Below are 20,505 nucleotides of genomic sequence, written 5' to 3'. Positions count from 1 at the left end.
ATGAACTCCTGCCTCACCCGTAAAGTCACGACCGACGTCGATTCAATTCGCTTTGAGCGTCACTCACGCCCAGATCACCCTCCGTCTCCTCCTCCTCCTCCTTCTAAACCCGGCTCTCCTCCTGCAGGCCGAGTGGGTCGCCTTAAACTACGTGCCCTTCGCCGAGCGCTCCCTGGAGGTGGTGGTGGACCTGTACCACAAGACGGCGTGTCACAAGGCCGTCATCAACGAGAAGGTGCTGCAGAGCATCATCAAGGTACTTCACTGTCACGAGAACTTGTGATCTTATCTTTTTCATATTAGTTTAAAATGTTTTGAAGCTGAAATCACTTCAGTAGAACCTGTCACACGCTACACAATTCACCCCAAAATAATGCTCATAGAACACATAAGGAAAACGAAATTTTGGAAAATAATAGACTGAAATCTTTGAAGTAGTAACCATCCATTACTAGAGCTGTGTGTAGAAAGGCATCATGGGAGTTTTTCTTCCTTTAAGTGAATTGCATGTTTGTAACAGTGTGAACTAGAGCTTTGATGTTCCTGACTTTACCTCGATACAATATATTAAATATGTGGTACAGTGTATGTAAAAAAAATATATATATATTTTATTTTATTTTGCTAAAATGTATACCTTAGTTGAACACAAATAACATTATTAACATCCTTCCTTCAGTGACATGCATAGTAGTACTACGGTGACTCACATAGTAGTACTACGGTGACTCGCATAGTAGTACTACAGTGACTTGCAGACTAATACCACATGACGAACATGGTAATACTACAGTGAGTTAAACTATTGAGACTCGCTTAGTAATACTACAGTGACTCACATGGTAATACCACATTACAAACATGGTAATACTACAGTGACTCATAGAGTTAAACTATTAAGACTCGCCAAGTAATACAACGGTGGCTCATGTAGTTATACTACCGTAACATGTGGGGTTATACTACGGTGACTAACAGACTAATACCAATTGTGTCTGATAACTACTGGAAGAGCTTTATCCTAATGAGCTTCATAGGTGTTCAAATGGAGACAGAACCGTCTAGTGGTTATAAAGCGCAACTATATACATGGTTAGAAGCCTCGACTACACGTCTTCACTTATTTCATATGAGACGATCTTGAATCGACTCAGGATGTGACTTGATTTCACCTCATGTAGTTATACTACCGTAACATGTGGGGTTATACTACGGTGACTAACAGACTAATACCACATGAGGTACTTGGTAATACTACGGTGATTCAAATAGTAGTACTATGGTGACTTCCTTCATCTTTAACCCTTCATTTGTGTTATTTACTCCATTTTCTGGCTGGAGCTGGAGTCGGTCCCAGCCACATAGGGATCCAAGATGGGGACACTCTGGACAGGTTTCCGGTCCTTCAATATATCAATTTTTTTTGGACTGTGGGAGGAAACCAGAGTTTCTAGAGGACATGAGTTCAGCTGGAGTAGAACTTGCTTTCTTTCACGCCAACACTCGGGCTGTCATCAATCAGCTGTAGTTCACACCATGACCACTAGATAGAGCCAAAGCAGGATAAGCGTATGATAGGAATGTGAATCTGATCAGTGAAAGAAAGTACTTTTACACATTTCATGATATTTGACACATTTACTGCGACTACTGAATAATTGACCAGCAACGTTCAACCGTCCAGTTCCTCTACTGCTCCCCCGTCTCCCCCTCGACGCTCCTCGGGGTCCTCAGCGTTGTTGTTCTTCACCGACTCTCGTGCTCGCAGCACCAATAACACTTTTACTGCGTCGGCAGTAACAACCCCCCCGAGGGCTCCGAGATAATGAAACAAATAAAGTCTGCGAAGATGTTTCCGCGCCGGTCACGTGACGTCTTTGTTCTCCGTCTGTCAGACTCTGCGGATGCCGCTGGGTCTGAAGTACGCCTGCCCGTCGGAGACCACGTGGAAGCTCGCCGTCGCCTCGCTGCTCAAGGTCCTGTCCATCGGGCTGCCGGTGGCTCGACAACACGCCTCGTCGGGGAAGTTCGACTCCATGTGGCCCGAGCTGGCCAACGCCTTCGAGGACTTCCTCTTCACCAAAAGGTGCCGAGTCTCCCTCCGTCTTTGACTTGACCTGACCTGACACGAGGACTTGACCTCTAACCTCTAACCTGAGGCCTGAAGTGTCGTTAGACTAAACTGTGGATTCATCTGACGAAAGACTTGTTTCTGACTCTAAACTCACGTCTTCTGACTATAAAACACTCGAGTGATTGTTTACATGTGTAAATGGTTTCACGGGTAAAACATTTTTTTGCGAGTGATGCTGTTGACCAATCAAACGTGTGTGTTTTGGTCATGTGATGGGAGACGGTGGTGTCGCTAAAGTTTTGAGACTTCGGCAGCGAAGAATTACTAAATTATTATTTATTAAAAGATATAAACAATTGTATTCATTTAAACTTTTGGTTTATTCTACTCGTATAAAATATGTATAATGCGGCTTTGTAGTATTACACTGAATGCGTATGACTACAGTGAGTCGTGGAGTAATACTACAGACTTGCATAGATATACTATGTTGATGCGCGCATAGTAATACTACGGTGGCTCACATAGTTATACTACGCTGATGCGTATAGTAGTACTACAGTGACTCGCATAGTAGTACTACGGTGACTCGTGAAATAATACTTCAGGGACCTGCGAAGTAAACTACAGTGACTCGCATAGTAGTACTACGGTGACTCGTGAAATAATACTTCAGGGACCTGGAAATTAATACTACGGTGACAGGCAACATTATGTTTTCTATAATTTAATACCGATTTAAAGTGGTACTACAACTACTACTACTAAATGAATTGTGTCTGATAACTACTGGAAGAGCTTTATCCTAATGAGATTCATAGGTGTTCAAATGGAGACAGAACCGTCTAGTGGTTATAAAGCGCAACTATATACATGGTTAGAAGCCTCGACTACACGTCTTCACTTATTTCATATGAGACTATCTTGAATCGACTCAGGATGTGACTTGATTTCACCTCGACTTGCTCGAACTCGCCCGACAACCGGTGCTGGATTTTCTTGAACTTTGGCTTGTCTTGACATTGAACTCTGGCTCGCTCCTTACTCAACTTAAACCTGGGACCTTGACTTGTCTCTCTTGACTCTGAACTATCTGGTCTCGACTTGGACTTGCTTGTCTTGACTCTGGCTTCTTCTAAAGACTTGTTACTTTTGACTTCTGTGACATTTGACGTCACAACATTTCACAACATCCCGACTAGATTCTGGGCCTGATTTGAAGATTTACCTTTGACTGGAGTCACCATTTTTGACTTGGCTAAGGATTTAACTTGAAAACAAAAAAGACAAAATTAGAAATTCAACGTTGAATGTTCGGCTCGTGCTTCACTCTTTCAAACTCGTCTGTGAAGACTCGTCAGATGTCTATTCTTAGACTCCCGCGATGACGTCATCGTTTCATTTCTCCAGCTCTCCTCCCGACAACTTGTCCATCCAGGAGTTTCAAAAGAACGAGTCGGTGGACGTGGAGGTAACGCCGTCTTCTCGACGCTCTCGCCGCCGTTTTCCAAGTCTGACTCGTTCCGTCCGTCCAGGTGGTCCAGCTCATCAGCAGCGAGATTTTACCGTTCGCCAATTTCATCCCCAAAGACTTCGTTGGCCAGATCATGACGATGCTGAACAAAGGCTCCATCCACTCGCAGGCTCCCTCCTTCACAGGTGAGGCTCGCGTCCACCAGGTTCCTGCCAAACACGCGGTTCCTCCGAGACTCGGATCAGACGATGGTTATTTTTATGCGTCCGTGCGTCACGTCACGTCTTTCGAACTGTGTCCTCAGAGGCTGAGATCGACGTCCGGATGAGGGAGGACTTCTCCAAAGTCTGCTTCGAGACGCTGCTGCAGTTCTCCTTCAGCAACAAGGCGTCCACGCCGCAGGAGGGCTTCATCTCGCGCATGGCGCTGTCTGTGCTGCTCAAGAGGTCCCAGGACGTCCTGCGCCGCTACGTGGAGGACGAGAGGCTGAGTGGACGCTGCCCTCTACCCAGGTACCTTCAGTCCCGAGGCGTCTTCGGACCTCATGTTTTATGTCTTAGCATCAATGTTATCGGCTCTTTAACGGGTTCTTCCGAGACCGGGCGGAACCAAGAGAACCTGAGACCACCAAAAAAAAAAGTATTTGTCTCGACCTTTAACAATCTAAACACAGACCAGATTCACCTGCACACGAGTCGAGAGCGATGTGAGCGTCAACGTTAGTAACTACTTAACGATTAGTAAATATTTGACTTCTTCAAAAGCAGAAAACGAGACTTTTTCAATGCTGAGTTCACTGAGAGGGAGTGAAAAGGAGAGAGTTGTGTTTAGTAATATCAAAACAGCCATATATCCCAATCTCTTTTCGAAATACTGTATCGATATTCGACAGAAATTTATTTTTTGTGGCTTCAAATAATAGATTATTATTCATCGTAATTATTTAATGGGTTTGAAATAAAATAATTTTTGGTTTTTATTTACAATTGACATGAACATATTCACAGCGTTTGTTCATTTTTTGTGTTGTGATTAAACTTCGAGCCACTAGATGGCAGCAGTCATTACGTCCTCCACAGCTAAAGGGATCCACTAGATCCCCGGAGATGACTGAGGACGAGAGGATACAGTGGACTGAAGAAGCTTTTTAAAGATGATGTTTGGACATATTTTGGTTTGAAAACAAATGAAAGCAGTTACGACTTCGTCAAGAGTCATGTGGTCTGTAAATTCTGCAACACCAGAGTCAAGTACTCTAGTCAATACTACGAATATATCCTTGTTACCAAAGTATCTCAATATATCGTACCGCTGACTCTGTATCATATCAACACATTCTTGGCGATACACACCGCTAGTGCTTACAAGTTAGAAAGTGAGTCTATATGGGTTTGAGTTTTTACTCGTGTTTAAAAAGATGAAAAATACAGTTGAAAATGTTCAGTTTTAATTTTTAAAAACCTTCCGATAATGTGGAATAACTGACAGATGTTCAAAATGTAATTTATCTCTCACACGTCTAGTTTTTTTTATACGTTTTCAGCTGTAAAATGAATTAAAAACACGTTTTCTAAACATTCTTTCAGCCTCTTAAAAGTTAGATCCATCAAACTAGAAGTGCAGTTAATTGTTGTGTCTCATTTTACTTAATGTTTTAACATCCAAACAACGACCAGTGTGAAGAAAAAAACAATGCTTAGAAGAAAAATAACTAAAGTTGATGAGATGAAAGAGTCGACATCATCTCTGTATCACCGACGGTTTCTTCTTCTCTGCGCAGACAACAGGTGACAGAGATCATCTTCGTCCTGAAGGCCATCAGCACTTTGATGGACTCGCTGAAGAAGACGCAGCCAGAGAACGGTGAGTGTCGGCGAGAGCTTGATGATCCGTGTCGGGTCTCTAACCGCGGTCCTTCCTCCCGCTGCAGTGGACGGCAACACGTGGGCTCAGGTCATCTCGCTGTACCCCACCCTGGTGGAGTGCATCACCTGCTCGTCCTCCGAGGTGAGCTCCGCCCTGAAGGAGGCCCTGGGGCCCTTCAAAGACTTTATGCAAGCCCCCATCTCCAGAGTCCAGAACGGGGAGTCCTGACCGCGCTCCGGGTGATTTTTCCCTGGGTCACAATGAATGTGCTTCACTCACGGAGGACGAGTTTCTCCTCCATCATTTGTACGCGTCTCGTTCGCCTCCATCCTCGTCGGGACCGGGTCTGACCCGGGTCAGGTCCGGGGCTCTCGACCATGAAGAAGTCCGCCCAGTGGAGTTTATGCAAACGGACGTGTAACATTCCGTGTCTTCTGAGGTCGGATGTTTCTGTGGGCGTGAAATAAATCAGAACATTCTACTGTCGCCTCGCTGTCTCCTGACTCGTCCTCGGGCGAGTCTCAAGTCTTCTGTCTCTGCAGGAGAGACTCGGGAGTAGAACTACTAGTTATGGTTCGTCTCACCAGGACGTCTCTCCGTCGACCCACTTGTCCCTCGGAGCAGGATTCTGGAGCCCGGATAGTCTGGACCGCTTCACTGCCTCCTCGACCCAACCTTAGGACGAGCTCTAGGAAAGGGACGAACCAGCTTGTGGTCGTGCACAGCTACTGAAGGTTGAAAACACTTTGCATTGTTGCGCTAATGGCTACTTTAAAAATACCAGATTCAAACCATTTATTCGTAGATGAGATAGAGAGTCATGAAATCAGTGAAAGTCAAGACAGGAGAGCGACTTCAGCGACTGATACCAGAAAATATAGCGATTCTACTCTTAATAAAACTAGTCTTATTCCGACTTAGATGTTATTCAAGACGTTGTGGGTTCAACTACCTTCGTTCAGAATGTTCCAAATGTAAGAGAAATATCTGGAGGATTTTTACTGAGTGCAGCTTTAAATGAAAGGTAAAACAACCGTTTAGTTTCTGTGTTTGTTGCTTTCTGTCTGATCGACGAACAACTCGACTCTTAAGTCGCCAACAATCGGTGACGACCGAGAGTATTTGAACCTGAAGAAGACGACGACGGAAGCGTTCACCTGGTCCAGAAGCAGTAAGTGAGGAACTTTACTTAAGATCTTAACTCGTGTTGTGTGTCGTGGATTATGTTGCTTCGTGTTCAAAGTCAATAGTCATGAGCGTCTTCTGCAAATTTTAGTGGCGTATGTAAGATGGCCGACAGAGAATGCTAACAGTTAGCCTCAGGATCAAAGGATGTCAAAAGACAAGTGTTTTAAAGATAGATCCACGTACATGTAGAATTACACAAACATCAAAACCTTCTTTTCTTTATTGTAATGATCTTGTTAATACCTTGTTTTATTAATCCTAAATGAAATAAAAACAAACTACTAGGATGATGCTAAACGTTTTCCTAAATCTTTTCAGACTGTTGCTCCTAAGCTTTGGAACGATCTTCCTCTCTCTTTGCACTTGATGGATCTACTGACTCCTTTAAGAAACATCTTAAGACGTTTCTATTTGTTCAGGCTTTTCTTTGATTTTTTGGAACTCCTGTTGTGTTATCAGTTTTATCTTGATCTTTAAAGTATATACTTTATTGAATATTGTTTTGATTGTTTAAGCGCTTTGTGACCCTGGTCTAGAAAAGCGCTATACAAATAAGAATTACTTACTTACTTACTATATCTCCCATACTCTTTACGATGAACTCTCCGTAACATCGGGACTCGACACTAATCTTATCGTGAGTTGTCAGAGCGCTAGTTTGTTAGTTCGTAAATATTTTAAGACGTAAATTATCGTATATTATCTTGAGCAGTTGTTGTTCTTCGTAGAGCACCATGTAACAAACTATTTCAACTTATGCTTCGTGTTGTTTAGTCATAAATATATCTCGATTTTATATTATAGTTAGCTATTAACTAAGCTAGCAACAATAGCATCCAGTTTAAAATGACTGTCAAAAAGAACTTTCTCGTTACAGGGTGCTAAGCTAAAACTAACCTGAAAATAAATATATTTTTGTGTTTCTTGCGGCTTGTGAACTCGGCTCCTGTAGGGGTTTGGGTTATGTAATCTGCTTTCACTTGAAGAAAATCTGAAATAGCAGGATCCTGTTAGCGTTACGGGGTGCTACGACGGCGTCACGTTGGCTTACTACTCATGAGGAGAAAGTAATGGGTTTTAAATCCTAGCATATCATTTACAAATTTAAACAGTTTTAGATGTAAATTCTTAGGTGAAATCTACCAACCAGGAAGTCTTTTATTTTGAAAGAATAACATATAATTTACCATCATTTAAAATCAAACGCGATAATCCCTTTCAGAATAAATACAACTTGATTAATTCCAAATTATGGTTTATGCCTGCGGTATAAAGATTTTATTTGTCTTGCATCAATACAATTACAATTACATCAGTATTGGCTCGAGTATATACTTAAATGTTTATTTAACTCGTCACAGAATGTTTTGGATTCGTCAAAATACAAATTTAAAGAAAAGAGAAATCAACTGTATTATTTAACTTCTGAAATAGTGACACAGATAAAGAACAAGCAGTGATGCTTTACTACTATATATTCATATTTAGACTTTAAAACCTTTTTTTTTTTAATTGTCATTTCACAGAAGTGAAACTGGCAACGAAATGTTGTTGGCAAACGTTAAAAAACACAGCGAAGAGAATGTATATGTAAAAAGTATAAATATAAATGAGTTAAAAATAGTGCAATATAGTATAAACAATATAATAAATAACATTATAAATATTGCATATAATAATTAATGTATATAAATTTAAATAAGTTAACAATAGTGCTATTATGCTATAAATAGAATAAATACATAATACGTTTAAATAATGAGTGCATATAATATAAATATATATAATTTATATATAAATTATATTTTAAAAACGATTTAAGACTCCAGTGAATTGATAATTATTGATGCATTTGTCGAACGTGTGTCTCTGTGCGGGTCATGTGAGGGGAGAGAAGGGGGAGGGTCTGGGGGAGGATCAGGGGGAGGAGCTCAGGATCTTCTCGGGCGGTTTCCTCTCAGTCGAGCGAGTGTCGCGGTGAAGGCGGGAGAAGACTCGTGCGCTCCGGACTGGACGGAACCAACACCGCGGCTCTCCTTCCCTCCCTCCTCCCCCCTTTTTTTCTTCCCCTCCTCCTCGCGCTTCTTCAAGACCAGGACCAGAACCACCAGCGCCGCCCGGTTCCGACCCGCTACTTGCTGAGGTAGTAGTTTGTGCTGTTGGTTGGGTTGTGACTCTGCCCACTATGGAGATGACTGCGCAAGCTACTGCCTTGCTAGTGCCGGGTCCCTTACCGAACCCCCCTCCACACACACCCTCCTCCCGAGTCCAGGTAACGACCCGCCGCTGGGTCACGACCGGCCGCCATCTTAGACCCGCATTGTTCTTTTTTTTTGTCGAGCCACGATTCCTCCGCCAATAAAAGAAATAGTCCCGTGGTTTTTTTTTAATTCAAGAGTTTATGGGGGTTTTTTAAAGAAAAAAAAACGTGTTTCTTACAGGAGAACAAAAAAAGGTTCGAGTCCCGGACGGGTCCTGCTCGTGGGCAGCATGTAGGTCAGCAGCGACTGTTGCTATGGCGGAGTGACGTGGACCCAGCGAGGTATCTTCTGCCCACACACACACACTCTTTTGTTGACGCGCCGTCACTGCGCGTCTGCGCCCGTAATCGGATTATTTTCTCCACATAATCTGGTTCGAGGGCGGCCACGTGACCGAGGGTCTGGGACCCCAGCGATGTAGGTCAACGCGTCGAGAGTTTCACCTTTTTTTTTTAAGTCCGGCATCTCTGGATCACATTAGTATGGGCGGTCGGGGGTCTCCTGGCAGGGGGGCGGGGGGGGATCTGATTGGCTCCCAGACGGGGCTGGGTCGATGAAAGGGGGCTGCGGTGGTGGAGCGCGAGACCCCCGCTGCAGACACGAGCCCACGAGCAAAGATTAAACCCCATGTTTGACCTTCTAGATTAAACCTAGACGGGGGTCGACCTCCCTTTGTTCCCACTTTCTGTCGACACCCCCTCGTCACCGTCGTCTTCTCCGTCATCTGTTCCCCCCGAAAACCAGGATCGTATCGAACCTGAACTCTTTATGATGAACTCTACGGAACATCGGGAATCGGCCGCTAATGTTATCGTGAGCGGTCAGAGCGCTAGTTCGTTCGTTCGTAAACATCGTAAGACGTAAATTATTATATATAATATCGTGAGTGGGTTTCATTTTTCGTAGAGCACCCCGTAACGGACTACCATTTCGGACAAACTTTATTTCAACATATCTTAAGTGTTTTCCAGTCATAAAAATATCCAGATTTTATATCAGAATAACCAACTTGTCTTTATTACATTCAAAGATAGTGTTACGGGGTTTCAATTTTTTTTTCCGTCACTGAAGCTAGCACTGTTAGCTATTAACTAAACAAGATCGATAGCATTCCGTTTAAAAGGGGGGAAAATAACGTTACGGGGTGCTAAGATAAAAACTAACCAGGAATTGTTTCTTGTTGCTTGAGAACCGGGCTCCTGCAGGGGGTATGGGTCTCGTTCGGAGAAAGTTTTTTGTGGCGTCTTTCGTCTTGGCTACAGAAGGATTCAATGTAAATTGGACTTCTTGTCGTTACGGGGGTGCAATGTGAAGACAAAAAAACATGGATGTGAATTTTGAAATGTTCAGACTTGTTTTAAATGTCGATGTTGAAAAATCAATAATAAACTTTATTTTGATAAACTAAATTGTTCAAGTTTCATTCGGATCCCGGGTGCGCCGCACCGACCCGGTCAGAGTGTCTCTTTGGGCGGTGACCTTGGAAAAGCGAGCCGCCCACAGGAACCATCGTGTCATCGACGCCATCAAACCGACGCTCTGGGAGGAGTCGAGCGGCGCCAGATCAATGCGGGTCGGCTGACGTCTGCAGGGAACCAGATGGTCCTGCTGGTCCTCCATCACGGGACCTACCGAGTCCAGAGAGTCGTGACACCAAAGTGGCCCAGAATGAACTGACGTTCTGCACCATGTGGTTCCATTTCTTTAGCAATGTTAGCCCGAGAGATGCTAACAGTTAGCAACCGACTACTGTTAACTTTAGCTCGAAGCATGTTTTGCTAGTAGCGACATGCTAACATACAACTGTGTAAGTGAATCAACACAACTTGACAAAATCTATTTTAATTCAACAGCAGGAGAAAAAAAACAACTTTGGTCCAAGAACAAAAAAACAAAAGTTTGTAAAATTTACAGGCAAAAAATACATTTAAAATACATTTTTACACAAATTAATTCAGGTTTATTTCCGACGTACGTCGTGAGGAACAGATACTGGACTCGTCGATTGTCGTCGGTCAACACATGAAGTAGTTGACGCACAGTTAAACACATCAGGTGGTACAATGTTCTTCATAGGATCTTCACAAGAATTCGCAGACTCATGACTTCTATTGTGTGTGTGTGTGCGTGTTGTGTTGTGTTGTGTCATCACCATACGTTCTTTAGTTTGTAAACACAACGATAAGTAATTTTGACCCACAACAACTTTCACGTTGACCTTTTTTTCAAACGGTAAAAGAAAAAAACATAAAAGCATCTTTTGACCACAAGACTTCGGGTCAAACTTTGTTGGTCGTTCAACGTTGTTAACGACGGTCGGTGCGGAGCTCGTCGGGCTCTCAGGACGACCCTGCAGGTGCTTCCGTCGACCCTCCAGCGGGTCGGGAACCAACACTGAAGACGTCCCGGTTGAGTCCACGTACAAGCACTTGGGAGGGGGACGGAGGGGGACGGAGGGGGGGACGGGGCAGGTGGCGCTAATTGAGCTTGTTGCCGTTCGCCAGCGGGACGATGCAGACGGAGATGTCGTCGCCTGATCCTAACCTGTCGTCGGAAATCCTCCAGCCTCGCTCCCTGAGGACGCCGCGAGCCTTCATGACCAGGTCCTGAGCCGCCATCGTGTACCTGGGGGGGGACGATGAGTCAGGACGGTGTCTTTGAGGGAGGGGGGGCGGAGCAAGTGGCCGGACTTTACCTGTGTTGATCGTCGGGGTCGCAGTTGGACAGGAAACACGTGACCGCTTCAGCCACTGCCTGGCTCGAAAGGACGTCCCAGAGTCCATCTGTTCCCAGGACCAGGACGTCGTCAGTACCGTGTTCAGTCTCTGCCAACGGGTAGACCTTGACCTGAGCCAGACGAGAGGACGTCAAACATCTGAACTCTACTGTGGCTGTTAAATATGTGCAACGAAATGTGTTGGAGGTGACGTGTGTGTACAAGGTTTGCAAATGTGTTAGAGGTAACAACATATGTAAAAGGTTTGCAAATGTGTTGGAGGTGACAACATTTGTAAAAGGTTTGCAAATGTGTTGGAGGTAAAAATGTGTGTGTACAAGGTTTATAAGTGTGTTGGAGGTAAAGTGTGTTTGTACAAGGTTTGCACGTGTGTTAGAGATAACATGTGTACAAGGTTTGCAAATGTCTTAGAGGTAACAACGTGTTTGTACTAGGTTTTTACTTGCGTTGGAGGTAACATGCGTATGCAAGGTTTGCACATGTGTTGGAGGTGACAACGTGTGCACAAGGTTGCAAATGTGTTGGAGGTAACAACGTGTGCACAAGGTTGCAAATGTGTTGGAGGTAACAACGTGTGCACAAGGTTGCAAGTGTGTTGGAGGTGACAACATATGTAAACGGTTTGCAAATGTGTTGGCGGTAACAACGTGTGCACAAGGTTGCAAATGTGTTGGAGGTAACAACGTATGCACAACTTTGCAAATGTGTTGGAGGTAACAACGTGTGCACAAGGTTGCAAGTGTGTTGGAGGTGACAACATATGTAAAAGGTTTGCAAATGTGTTGGCGGTAACAACGTGTGCACAAGGTTGCAAATGTGTTGGAGGTAACAACGTATGCACAACTTTGCAAATGTGTTGGAGGTAACAACGTGTGCACAAGGTTGCAAATGTGTTGGAGGTAACAACGTGTGCACAAGGTTGCAAGTGTGTTGGAGGGAACAACATGTGCACAAGGTTGCAAGTGTGTTGGAGGGAACAACGTGTGCACAAGGTTTGCAAATGTGTTGGAGGTAACAACGTGTGCACAAGGTTGCAAATGTGTTGGAGGTAACAACGTGTGCACAAGGTTGCAAATGTGTTGGAGGTAACAACGTGTGCACAAGGTTGCAAGTGTGTTGGAGGTAACATGTGTGTAAAAGGTTTGCAAACGTGCTGGCGGTAACAACTTGGGCACAAGGTTGCAAGTGTGTAGGAGGGAACAACGTGTGCACAAGGTTGAAAAACGTGTTGGAGGTAACAACGTGTGCACAAGGTTTGCAAATGTGTTGGAGGTAACAACGTGGGCACACGGTTTCAAATGTGTCGGAGGTAACAACGTGTGTACAAGGTTGCAAATGTGTTGGAGGTAACAACGTATGCACAAGGTTGCAAATGTGTTGGAGGTAACAACGTGTGCACAAGGTTGAAAGTGTGTTGGAGGGAACAACGTGTGCACAAGGTTTGCAAATGTGTTGGAGGTAACAACGTGTGCACAAGGTTTGCAAATGTGTTGGAGGTAGCAACGTGTGCACAAGGTTGCAAATGTGTTGGAGGTAACAACGTGTGCACAAGGTTGCAAATGTGTTGGAGGTAACAACGTGTGCACAAGGTTGCAAGTGTGTTGGAGGTAACAACGTGTGCACAAGGTTGCAAGTGTGTTGGAGGTAACAACATCTGTAAAAGGTTTGCAAACGTGTTGGAGGTTACAACTTGTGCACAAGGTTGCAAGTGTGTTGGAGGTGACAACATCTGTAAAAGGTTTGCAAACGTGTTGGAGGTAACAACGTGTGCACAAGGTTGCAAGTGTGTTGGAGGTGAAAACATCTGTAAAAGGTTTGCAAATGTGTTGGAGGTGACAACATCTGTAAAAGGTTTGCAAATGTGTTGGAGGTAAAAACGTGTGCACAATGTTGCAAGTGTGTTGGAGGTGACAACATCTGTAAAAGGTTTGCAAATGTGTTGGAGGTGACAACATCTGTAAAAGGTTTGCAAATGTGTTGGAGGTAACAACGTGTGCACAAGGTTGCAAGTGTGTTGGAGGTGAAAACATCTGTAAAAGGTTTGCAAATGTGTTGGAGGTGACAACATCTGTAAAAGGTTTGCAAATGTGTTGGAGGTAAAAACGTGTGCACAATGTTGCAAGTGTGTTGGAGGTGACAACATCTGTAAAAGGTTTGCAAATGTGTTGGAGGTAACAACGTGTGTGTACAAGGTTTATAAGTGTGTTGGAGGTAAAGTGTGTGTGTACAAGGTTTGCACGTGTGTTAGAGGTAACAACATGTGTACAAGTTTGCAAATGTGTTAGAGGTAACAACGTGTTTGTACTAGGTTTTTACTTGCGTTGGAGGTAACATGCGTATGCAAGGTTTGCACATGTGTTGGACCTGAGAATATGTGTGCACAAGGTTGCAAGTGTGTTGGAGGTGACAACATCTGTAAAAGGTTTGCACAAGGTTTGCAAATGTGTTGGAGGTAACAACGTGTGCACAAGGTTGCAAATGTGTTGGAGGTAACAACGTATGCACAACTTTGCAAATGTGTTGGAGGTAACAACGTGTGCACAAGGTTGCAAGTGTGTTGGAGGTGACAACATATGTAAAAGGTTTGCAAATGTGTTGGCGGTAACAACGTGTGCACAAGGTTGCAAATGTGTTGGAGGTAACAACGTATGCACAACTTTGCAAATGTGTTGGAGGTAACAACGTGTGCACAAGGTTGCAAATGTGTTGGAGGTAACAACGTGTGCACAAGGTTGCAAGTGTGTTGGAGGGAACAACATGTGCACAAGGTTGCAAGTGTGTTGGAGGGAACAACGTGTGCACAAGGTTTGCAAATGTGTTGGAGGTAACAACGTGTGCACAAGGTTGCAAATGTGTTGGAGGTAACAACGTGTGCACAAGGTTGCAAATGTGTTGGAGGTAACAACGTGTGCACAAGGTTGCAAGTGTGTTGGAGGTAACATGTGTGTAAAAGGTTTGCAAACGTGCTGGCGGTAACAACTTGGGCACAAGGTTGCAAGTGTGTAGGAGGGAACAACGTGTGCACAAGGTTGAAAAACGTGTTGGAGGTAACAACGTGTGCACAAGGTTTGCAAATGTGTTGGAGGTAACAACGTGGGCACACGGTTTCAAATGTGTCGGAGGTAACAACGTGTGTACAAGGTTGCAAATGTGTTGGAGGTAACAACGTATGCACAAGGTTGCAAATGTGTTGGAGGTAACAACGTGTGCACAAGGTTGAAAGTGTGTTGGAGGGAACAACGTGTGCACAAGGTTTGCAAATGTGTTGGAGGTAACAACGTGTGCACAAGGTTTGCAAATGTGTTGGAGGTAGCAACGTGTGCACAAGGTTGCAAATGTGTTGGAGGTAACAACGTGTGCACAAGGTTGCAAATGTGTTGGAGGTAACAACGTGTGCACAAGGTTGCAAGTGTGTTGGAGGTAACAACGTGTGCACAAGGTTGCAAGTGTGTTGGAGGTAACAACATCTGTAAAAGGTTTGCAAACGTGTTGGAGGTAACAACGTGTGCACAAGGTTGCAAGTGTGTTGGAGGTGAAAACATCTGTAAAAGGTTTGCAAATGTGTTGGAGGTGACAACATCTGTAAAAGGTTTGCAAATGTGTTGGAGGTAAAAACGTGTGCACAATGTTGCAAGTGTGTTGGAGGTGACAACATCTGTAAAAGGTTTGCAAATGTGTTGGAGGTGACAACATCTGTAAAAGGTTTGCAAATGTGTTGGAGGTAACAACGTGTGCACAAGGTTGCAAGTGTGTTGGAGGTGAAAACATCTGTAAAAGGTTTGCAAATGTGTTGGAGGTGACAACATCTGTAAAAGGTTTGCAAATGTGTTGGAGGTAAAAACGTGTGCACAATGTTGCAAGTGTGTTGGAGGTGACAACATCTGTAAAAGGTTTGCAAATGTGTTGGAGGTAACAACGTGTGTGTACAAGGTTTATAAGTGTGTTGGAGGTAAAGTGTGTGTGTACAAGGTTTGCACGTGTGTTAGAGGTAACAACATGTGTACAAGTTTGCAAATGTGTTAGAGGTAACAACGTGTTTGTACTAGGTTTTTACTTGCGTTGGAGGTAACATGCGTATGCAAGGTTTGCACATGTGTTGGACCTGAGAATATGTGTGCACAAGGTTGCAAGTGTGTTGGAGGTGACAACATCTGTAAAAGGTTTGCACAAGGTTTGCAAATGTGTTGGAGGTAACAACGTGTGCACAAGGTTTGCAAATGTGTTGGAGGTAACAACGTGTGCACAAGGTTGCAAATGTGTTGGAGGTAACAACGTGTGCACAAGGTTGCAAGTGTGTTGGAGGTAACATGTGTGTAAAAGGTTTGCAAACGTGTTGGCGGTAACAACTTGTGCACAAGGTTGCAAGTGTGTAGGAGGTAACAACGTGTGCACAAGGTTGAAAAACGTGTTGGAGGTAACAACGTGTGCACAAGGTTTGCAAATGTGTTGGGGGTAACAACGTGGGCACAAGGTTTCAAATGTGTTGGAGGTAACAACGTGTGCACAAGGTTGAAAAATGTGTTGGAGATGACAACACCTGTAAAAGGTTTGCAAATGTGTTGGAGGTTATAATGTGTGCACAAGGTTGCAAGTGTGTTGGAGGTGACAACATCTGTAAAATGTTTGCAAATGTGTTGGAGGTAAAAACGTGTGCACAATGTTGCAAGTGTGTTGGAGGTGACAACATTTGTAAAAGGTTTGCAAATGTGTTGGAGGTAACAACGTGTGTGTACAAGGTTTATAAGTGTGTTGGAGGTAAAGTGTGTGTGTACAAGGTTTGCACGTGTGTTAGAGGTAACAACATGTGTACAAGGTTCGCAAATGTGTTAGAGGTAACAACGTGTTTGTACTAGGTTTTTACTTGCGTTGGAGGTAACATGCGTATGCAAGGTTTGCACATGTGTTGGAGGTGAGAATATGTGTGCACAAGGTTGCAAGTGTGTTGGAGGTGACAACATCTGTAAAGGGTTTGCAAATGTGTTGGCGGTAACAACGTGTGCACAAGGTTGCAAATGTGTTGGAGGTAACAACGTATGCACAAGGTTGCAAATGTGTTGGAGGTAACAATGTGTGCACAAGGTTGCAAGTGTGTTGGAGGTAACAACGTGTGCACAAGGTTGCAAATGTGTTGGAGGTAACAATGTGTGTACAAGGTTGCAAATTTGTTGGAGGTAACAACGTGTGCACAAGGTTGCAAGTGTGTTGGAGGTAACATGTGTATAAAAGGTTTGCAAACGTGTTGGTGGTAACAACTTGTGCACAAGGTTGCAAGTGTGTAGGAGGTAACAACGTGTGCACAAGGTTGCAAATGTGTTGGAGGTAACGTGTGCACAAGGTTGAAAAATGTGTTGGACGTAACAACGTGTGCACAAGGTTTGCAAATGTGTTGGAGGTAACAACATGTGCACAAGGTTGCAAATGTGTTGGAGGTAACAACGTGTGCACAAGGTTGCAAATGTGTTGGAGGTAAGAACGTGTGCACAAGGTTGCAAGTGTGTTGGAGGCAACATGTGTGTAAAAGGTTTGCAAACGTGTTTGCGGTAACAACTTGTGCACAAGGTTGTAAGTGTTTAGGAGGTAACAACGTGTGCACAAGGTTGAAAAACGTGTTGGAGGTAACAACGTGTGCACAAGGTTGCAAGTGTGTAGGAGGTAACAACGTGTGCACAAGGTTGAAAAATGTGTTGGAGATGACAACACCTGTAAAAGGTTTGCAAATGTGTTGGAGGTAACAACGTGTGCACAAGATTGCAAGTGTGTTGGAGGTGAAAACATCTGTAAAAGGTTTGCAAATGTGTTGGAGGTTATAATGTGTGCACAAGGTTGCAAGTGTGTTGGAGGTGACAACATCTGTAAAATGTTTGCAAATGTGTTGGAGGTAAAAACGTGTGCACAATGTTGCAAGTGTGTTGGAGGTGACAACATCTGTAAAAGGTTTGCAAATGTGTTGGAGGTAACAACGTGTGTGTACAAGGTTTATAAGTGTGTTGGAGGTAAAGTGTGTGTGTACAAGGTTTGCACGTGTGTTAGAGGTAACAACATGTGTACAAGTTTGCAAATGTGTTAGAGGTAACAACGTGTTTGTACTAGGTTTTTACTTGCGTTTGAGGTAACATGCGTATGCAAGGTTTGCACATGTGTTGGAGGTCAGAATATGTGTGCACAAGGTTGCAAGTGTGTTGGAGGTGACAACATCTGTAAAAGGTTTGCAAATGTGTTGGCGGTAACAACGTGTGCACAAGGTTGCAAATGTGTTGGAGGTAACAACGTATGCACAAGGTTGCAAATGTGTTGGAGGTAACAATGTGTGTACAAGGTTGCAAATGTGTTGGAGGTAACAACGTGTGCACAAGGTTGCAAGTGTGTTGGAGGTAACATGTGTATAAAAGGTTTGCAAACGTGTTGGCGGTAACAACTTGTGCACAAGGTTGCAAGTGTGTAGGAGGTAACAACGCGTGCACAAGGTTGCAAATGTGTTGGAGGTAACAACGTGTGCACAAGGTTGAAAAATGTGTTGGAGGTAACGTGTGCACAAGGTTTGCAAATGTGTTGGAGGTAACAACGTGTGCACAAGGTTGAAAAATGTGTTGGAGGTAACAACGTGGGCACAAGGTTGCAAGCGTGTTGGAGGTAAAAAGCGTGTGTAAAAGGTTTGCAAATGTGTTAGAGGTAACAATGTGTGTACAAGGTTGCAAATGTGTTGGAGGTAACAACGTGTGCACAAGGTTGCAAGCGTGTTGGAGGTAAAAAGCGTGTGTAAAAGGTTTGCAAATGTGTTAGAGGTAACAATGTGTGTACAAGGTTGCAAATGTGTTGGAGGTAACAACGTGTGCACAAGGTTGCAAGTGTGTTGGAGGTAACATGTGTATAAAAGGTTTGCAAACGTGTTGGCGGTAACAACTTTTGCACAAGGTTGCAAGTGTGTTGGAGGTAACAACGTGGGCACAAGGTTTGCAAATGTGTTGGAGGTAACAACGTGGGCACAAGGTTGCAAGTGTGTTGGAGGTAACAACGTGGGCACAAGGTTTGCAAATGTGTTGGAGGTAACAACGTGGGCACAAGGTTTGCAAATGTGTTGGAGGTAACAACGTGGGCACAAGGTTTGCAAATGTGTTGGAGGTAACAACGTGGGCACAAGGTTGCAAGCGTGTTGGAGGTAAAAAGCGTGTGTAAAAGGTTTGCAAATGTGTTAGAGGTAACATGTGTATACAAGATTTTCAAATGTGTTGGAGGTAACAACGTGTGCACAATGTTTTTACTTTAGTTAGAGGTAACATGTGTATACAAGATCTTCAAGTGTGTTGGAGGTAACAACGTGTGTGAACAAGGTCTTCACAAGAGCCTCCCATCGTCGACAACAACCGTTCCTTTGTCTCCCCGTCAGAGAGCAACGTTACTCTTGAAGCTTGTTTGCTCAGCCTGTCAATCATCTCTCCGTGACAACCGGGAGTCAAGAGATGAAGATTCTTGTTCGCACACATGTCAGAGCTGCAGCCTTGACGTCTCTATACATCCTGCAGGTCTAGCAGAGAGAGAGCGAGCGAGAGCTCACGGAGCAGAGGAGCGTCTGATCCGCACGAGGCTTCTCTGAGACACATCATTTATTCTAACTTGACGTCTTCATGAGAGGATCTTTCTTCGGTGGCTCAGCAGGGAGTCTGACGTCTCTCCCGCACCATTCTCTGGATCCACTCGCTTTAATCCAGCAACAGCAGCAGCCGGACGTAAACTCCCGATTGAAGCCAAACTCCTCATTTCTGAGGCTGCGTCTCCGAGCAGACGTTACTCAGGGCACATAAACGAAGATGAATTATAGATCAAGAGGATTCTTTTGTGCTCAGGAGGAGGAAGAAGCGCATCCAGAGCTTGTCACGTGACGACTCTTGACTGATGTAATCACAGCGTTATTACATAGTCACGACTAGTTTAACGTCCCTGATTTACCTCAACATTCAAGGGTAGGGAGGTAGTAACCTCTGTTATTAATGTTGTGTTAGCGGAAGTAACATGTGCGAACAAGTACTGTGACAAAATGGATTTTTAGGACGAGTAACAACTAGGAGAGTATATTGGCAGGAATGTGGTGACACGATACATATCACGATACAATATATCGTGATACTATAGTAACAAGGATATATGTGTAGTATTGTCGAGTGCTTGACTCTGGTTTTGCAGAATTTACAGACCACATGACTCTTGATGAAGTTGTACCTGCTTACATTTGTTTTCAAACCAAAATATATCTGGTTAAAAATCCGCTCGAGTCCACTGTATCCTCTCGTTCTCAGTTATCACAGGATTTAATTGATCCTTTAGCCGCGAAGGAAGTAAGAGTGCTGCCATCTAGCAGCCGAGAGTGTAATTGCAACGAAAAAAGGAATGTTGTGAGTATCTTAATTGTAAATTAAAAATATTATATCAATTTCAAACAAACTTTATTCAACTGTAAACCGTTGAAAAATAGCTTGCTTGACGATTTGGCGAGTCAGCATTTCCGTTTAAAAAATCTACTTCCTGCCGTCAAGTCTGCCAGGAGGGGGTCTAAAGTTAGTGAGAAATCAAAATGGCGGATCTGAGAAGCAGAATTGCACCTTTTATCTATTGTGGAAGTATATTACGTGTCCGTCAGTCACTGAGTTTCATTCATGATTTTCAACCGTTGCCGCAAACGCATCACACCCGCACCTTCCATACTGTAGCGCAACAGTTTGTAATAAAACCTTTCATTGACTTTACATGTAAATCTATCGTCACACCTGAGGCTCCAACTGTTTTGTTCATGGTCAGCACGTGTGTTGTGTTCATGGTCAGCACGTGTGTTGTGTTCATGGTCAGCACGTGTGTTGTGTTCATGGTCAGTACGTGTGTTGTGTTCATGGTCAGCACGTGTGTTGTGTTTATG

General features: G+C 43.9%; 2 protein-coding genes across 4 annotated transcripts in view; one reads left to right on the top strand and one right to left on the bottom strand.

Annotated features, from left to right (window-relative positions):
- The window catches only part of mon2 (MON2 homolog, regulator of endosome-to-Golgi trafficking), a 40,094-nt gene extending 34,199 nt beyond the window's left edge, over positions 1-5,895 (top strand). For all 3 annotated transcript variants that reach the window (XM_087797220.1, XM_087797218.1, XM_087797217.1), the window contains 7 exons: positions 128-256; positions 1,896-2,086; positions 3,485-3,545; positions 3,610-3,733; positions 3,853-4,060; positions 5,329-5,411; positions 5,479-5,895. In XM_087797220.1, the coding sequence (XP_087653346.1) occupies positions 128-256; positions 1,896-2,086; positions 3,485-3,545; positions 3,610-3,733; positions 3,853-4,060; positions 5,329-5,411; positions 5,479-5,642 (960 nt within the window). In that variant the 3' untranslated portion in view covers positions 5,643-5,895. The remainder of the gene's footprint in view (positions 1-127; positions 257-1,895; positions 2,087-3,484; positions 3,546-3,609; positions 3,734-3,852; positions 4,061-5,328; positions 5,412-5,478) is intronic.
- A 4,798-nt stretch (positions 5,896-10,693) lies between these two features.
- ppm1h (protein phosphatase, Mg2+/Mn2+ dependent, 1H) overlaps positions 10,694-20,505 on the bottom strand; it is a 38,684-nt gene continuing 28,872 nt past the window's right edge. Inside the window, exons 9-10 of the mRNA XM_087797733.1 lie at positions 11,559-11,710; positions 10,694-11,488 (exon numbers count right to left, since the gene is read on the bottom strand). Coding sequence (XP_087653859.1) covers positions 11,341-11,488; positions 11,559-11,710 — 300 coding nt within the window. The 3' untranslated portion in view covers positions 10,694-11,340. The remainder of the gene's footprint in view (positions 11,489-11,558; positions 11,711-20,505) is intronic.

The sequence above is a fragment of the Callionymus lyra genome, chromosome 8 (assembly GCF_982586985.1).
Source record: "Callionymus lyra chromosome 8, fCalLyr1.hap1.1, whole genome shotgun sequence".
Classification (NCBI taxonomy): domain Eukaryota; kingdom Metazoa; phylum Chordata; class Actinopteri; order Syngnathiformes; family Callionymidae; genus Callionymus; species Callionymus lyra.
Note: the sequence above shows the minus strand (reverse complement) of the source record. Positions and strands in the feature narration are given on the sequence as shown.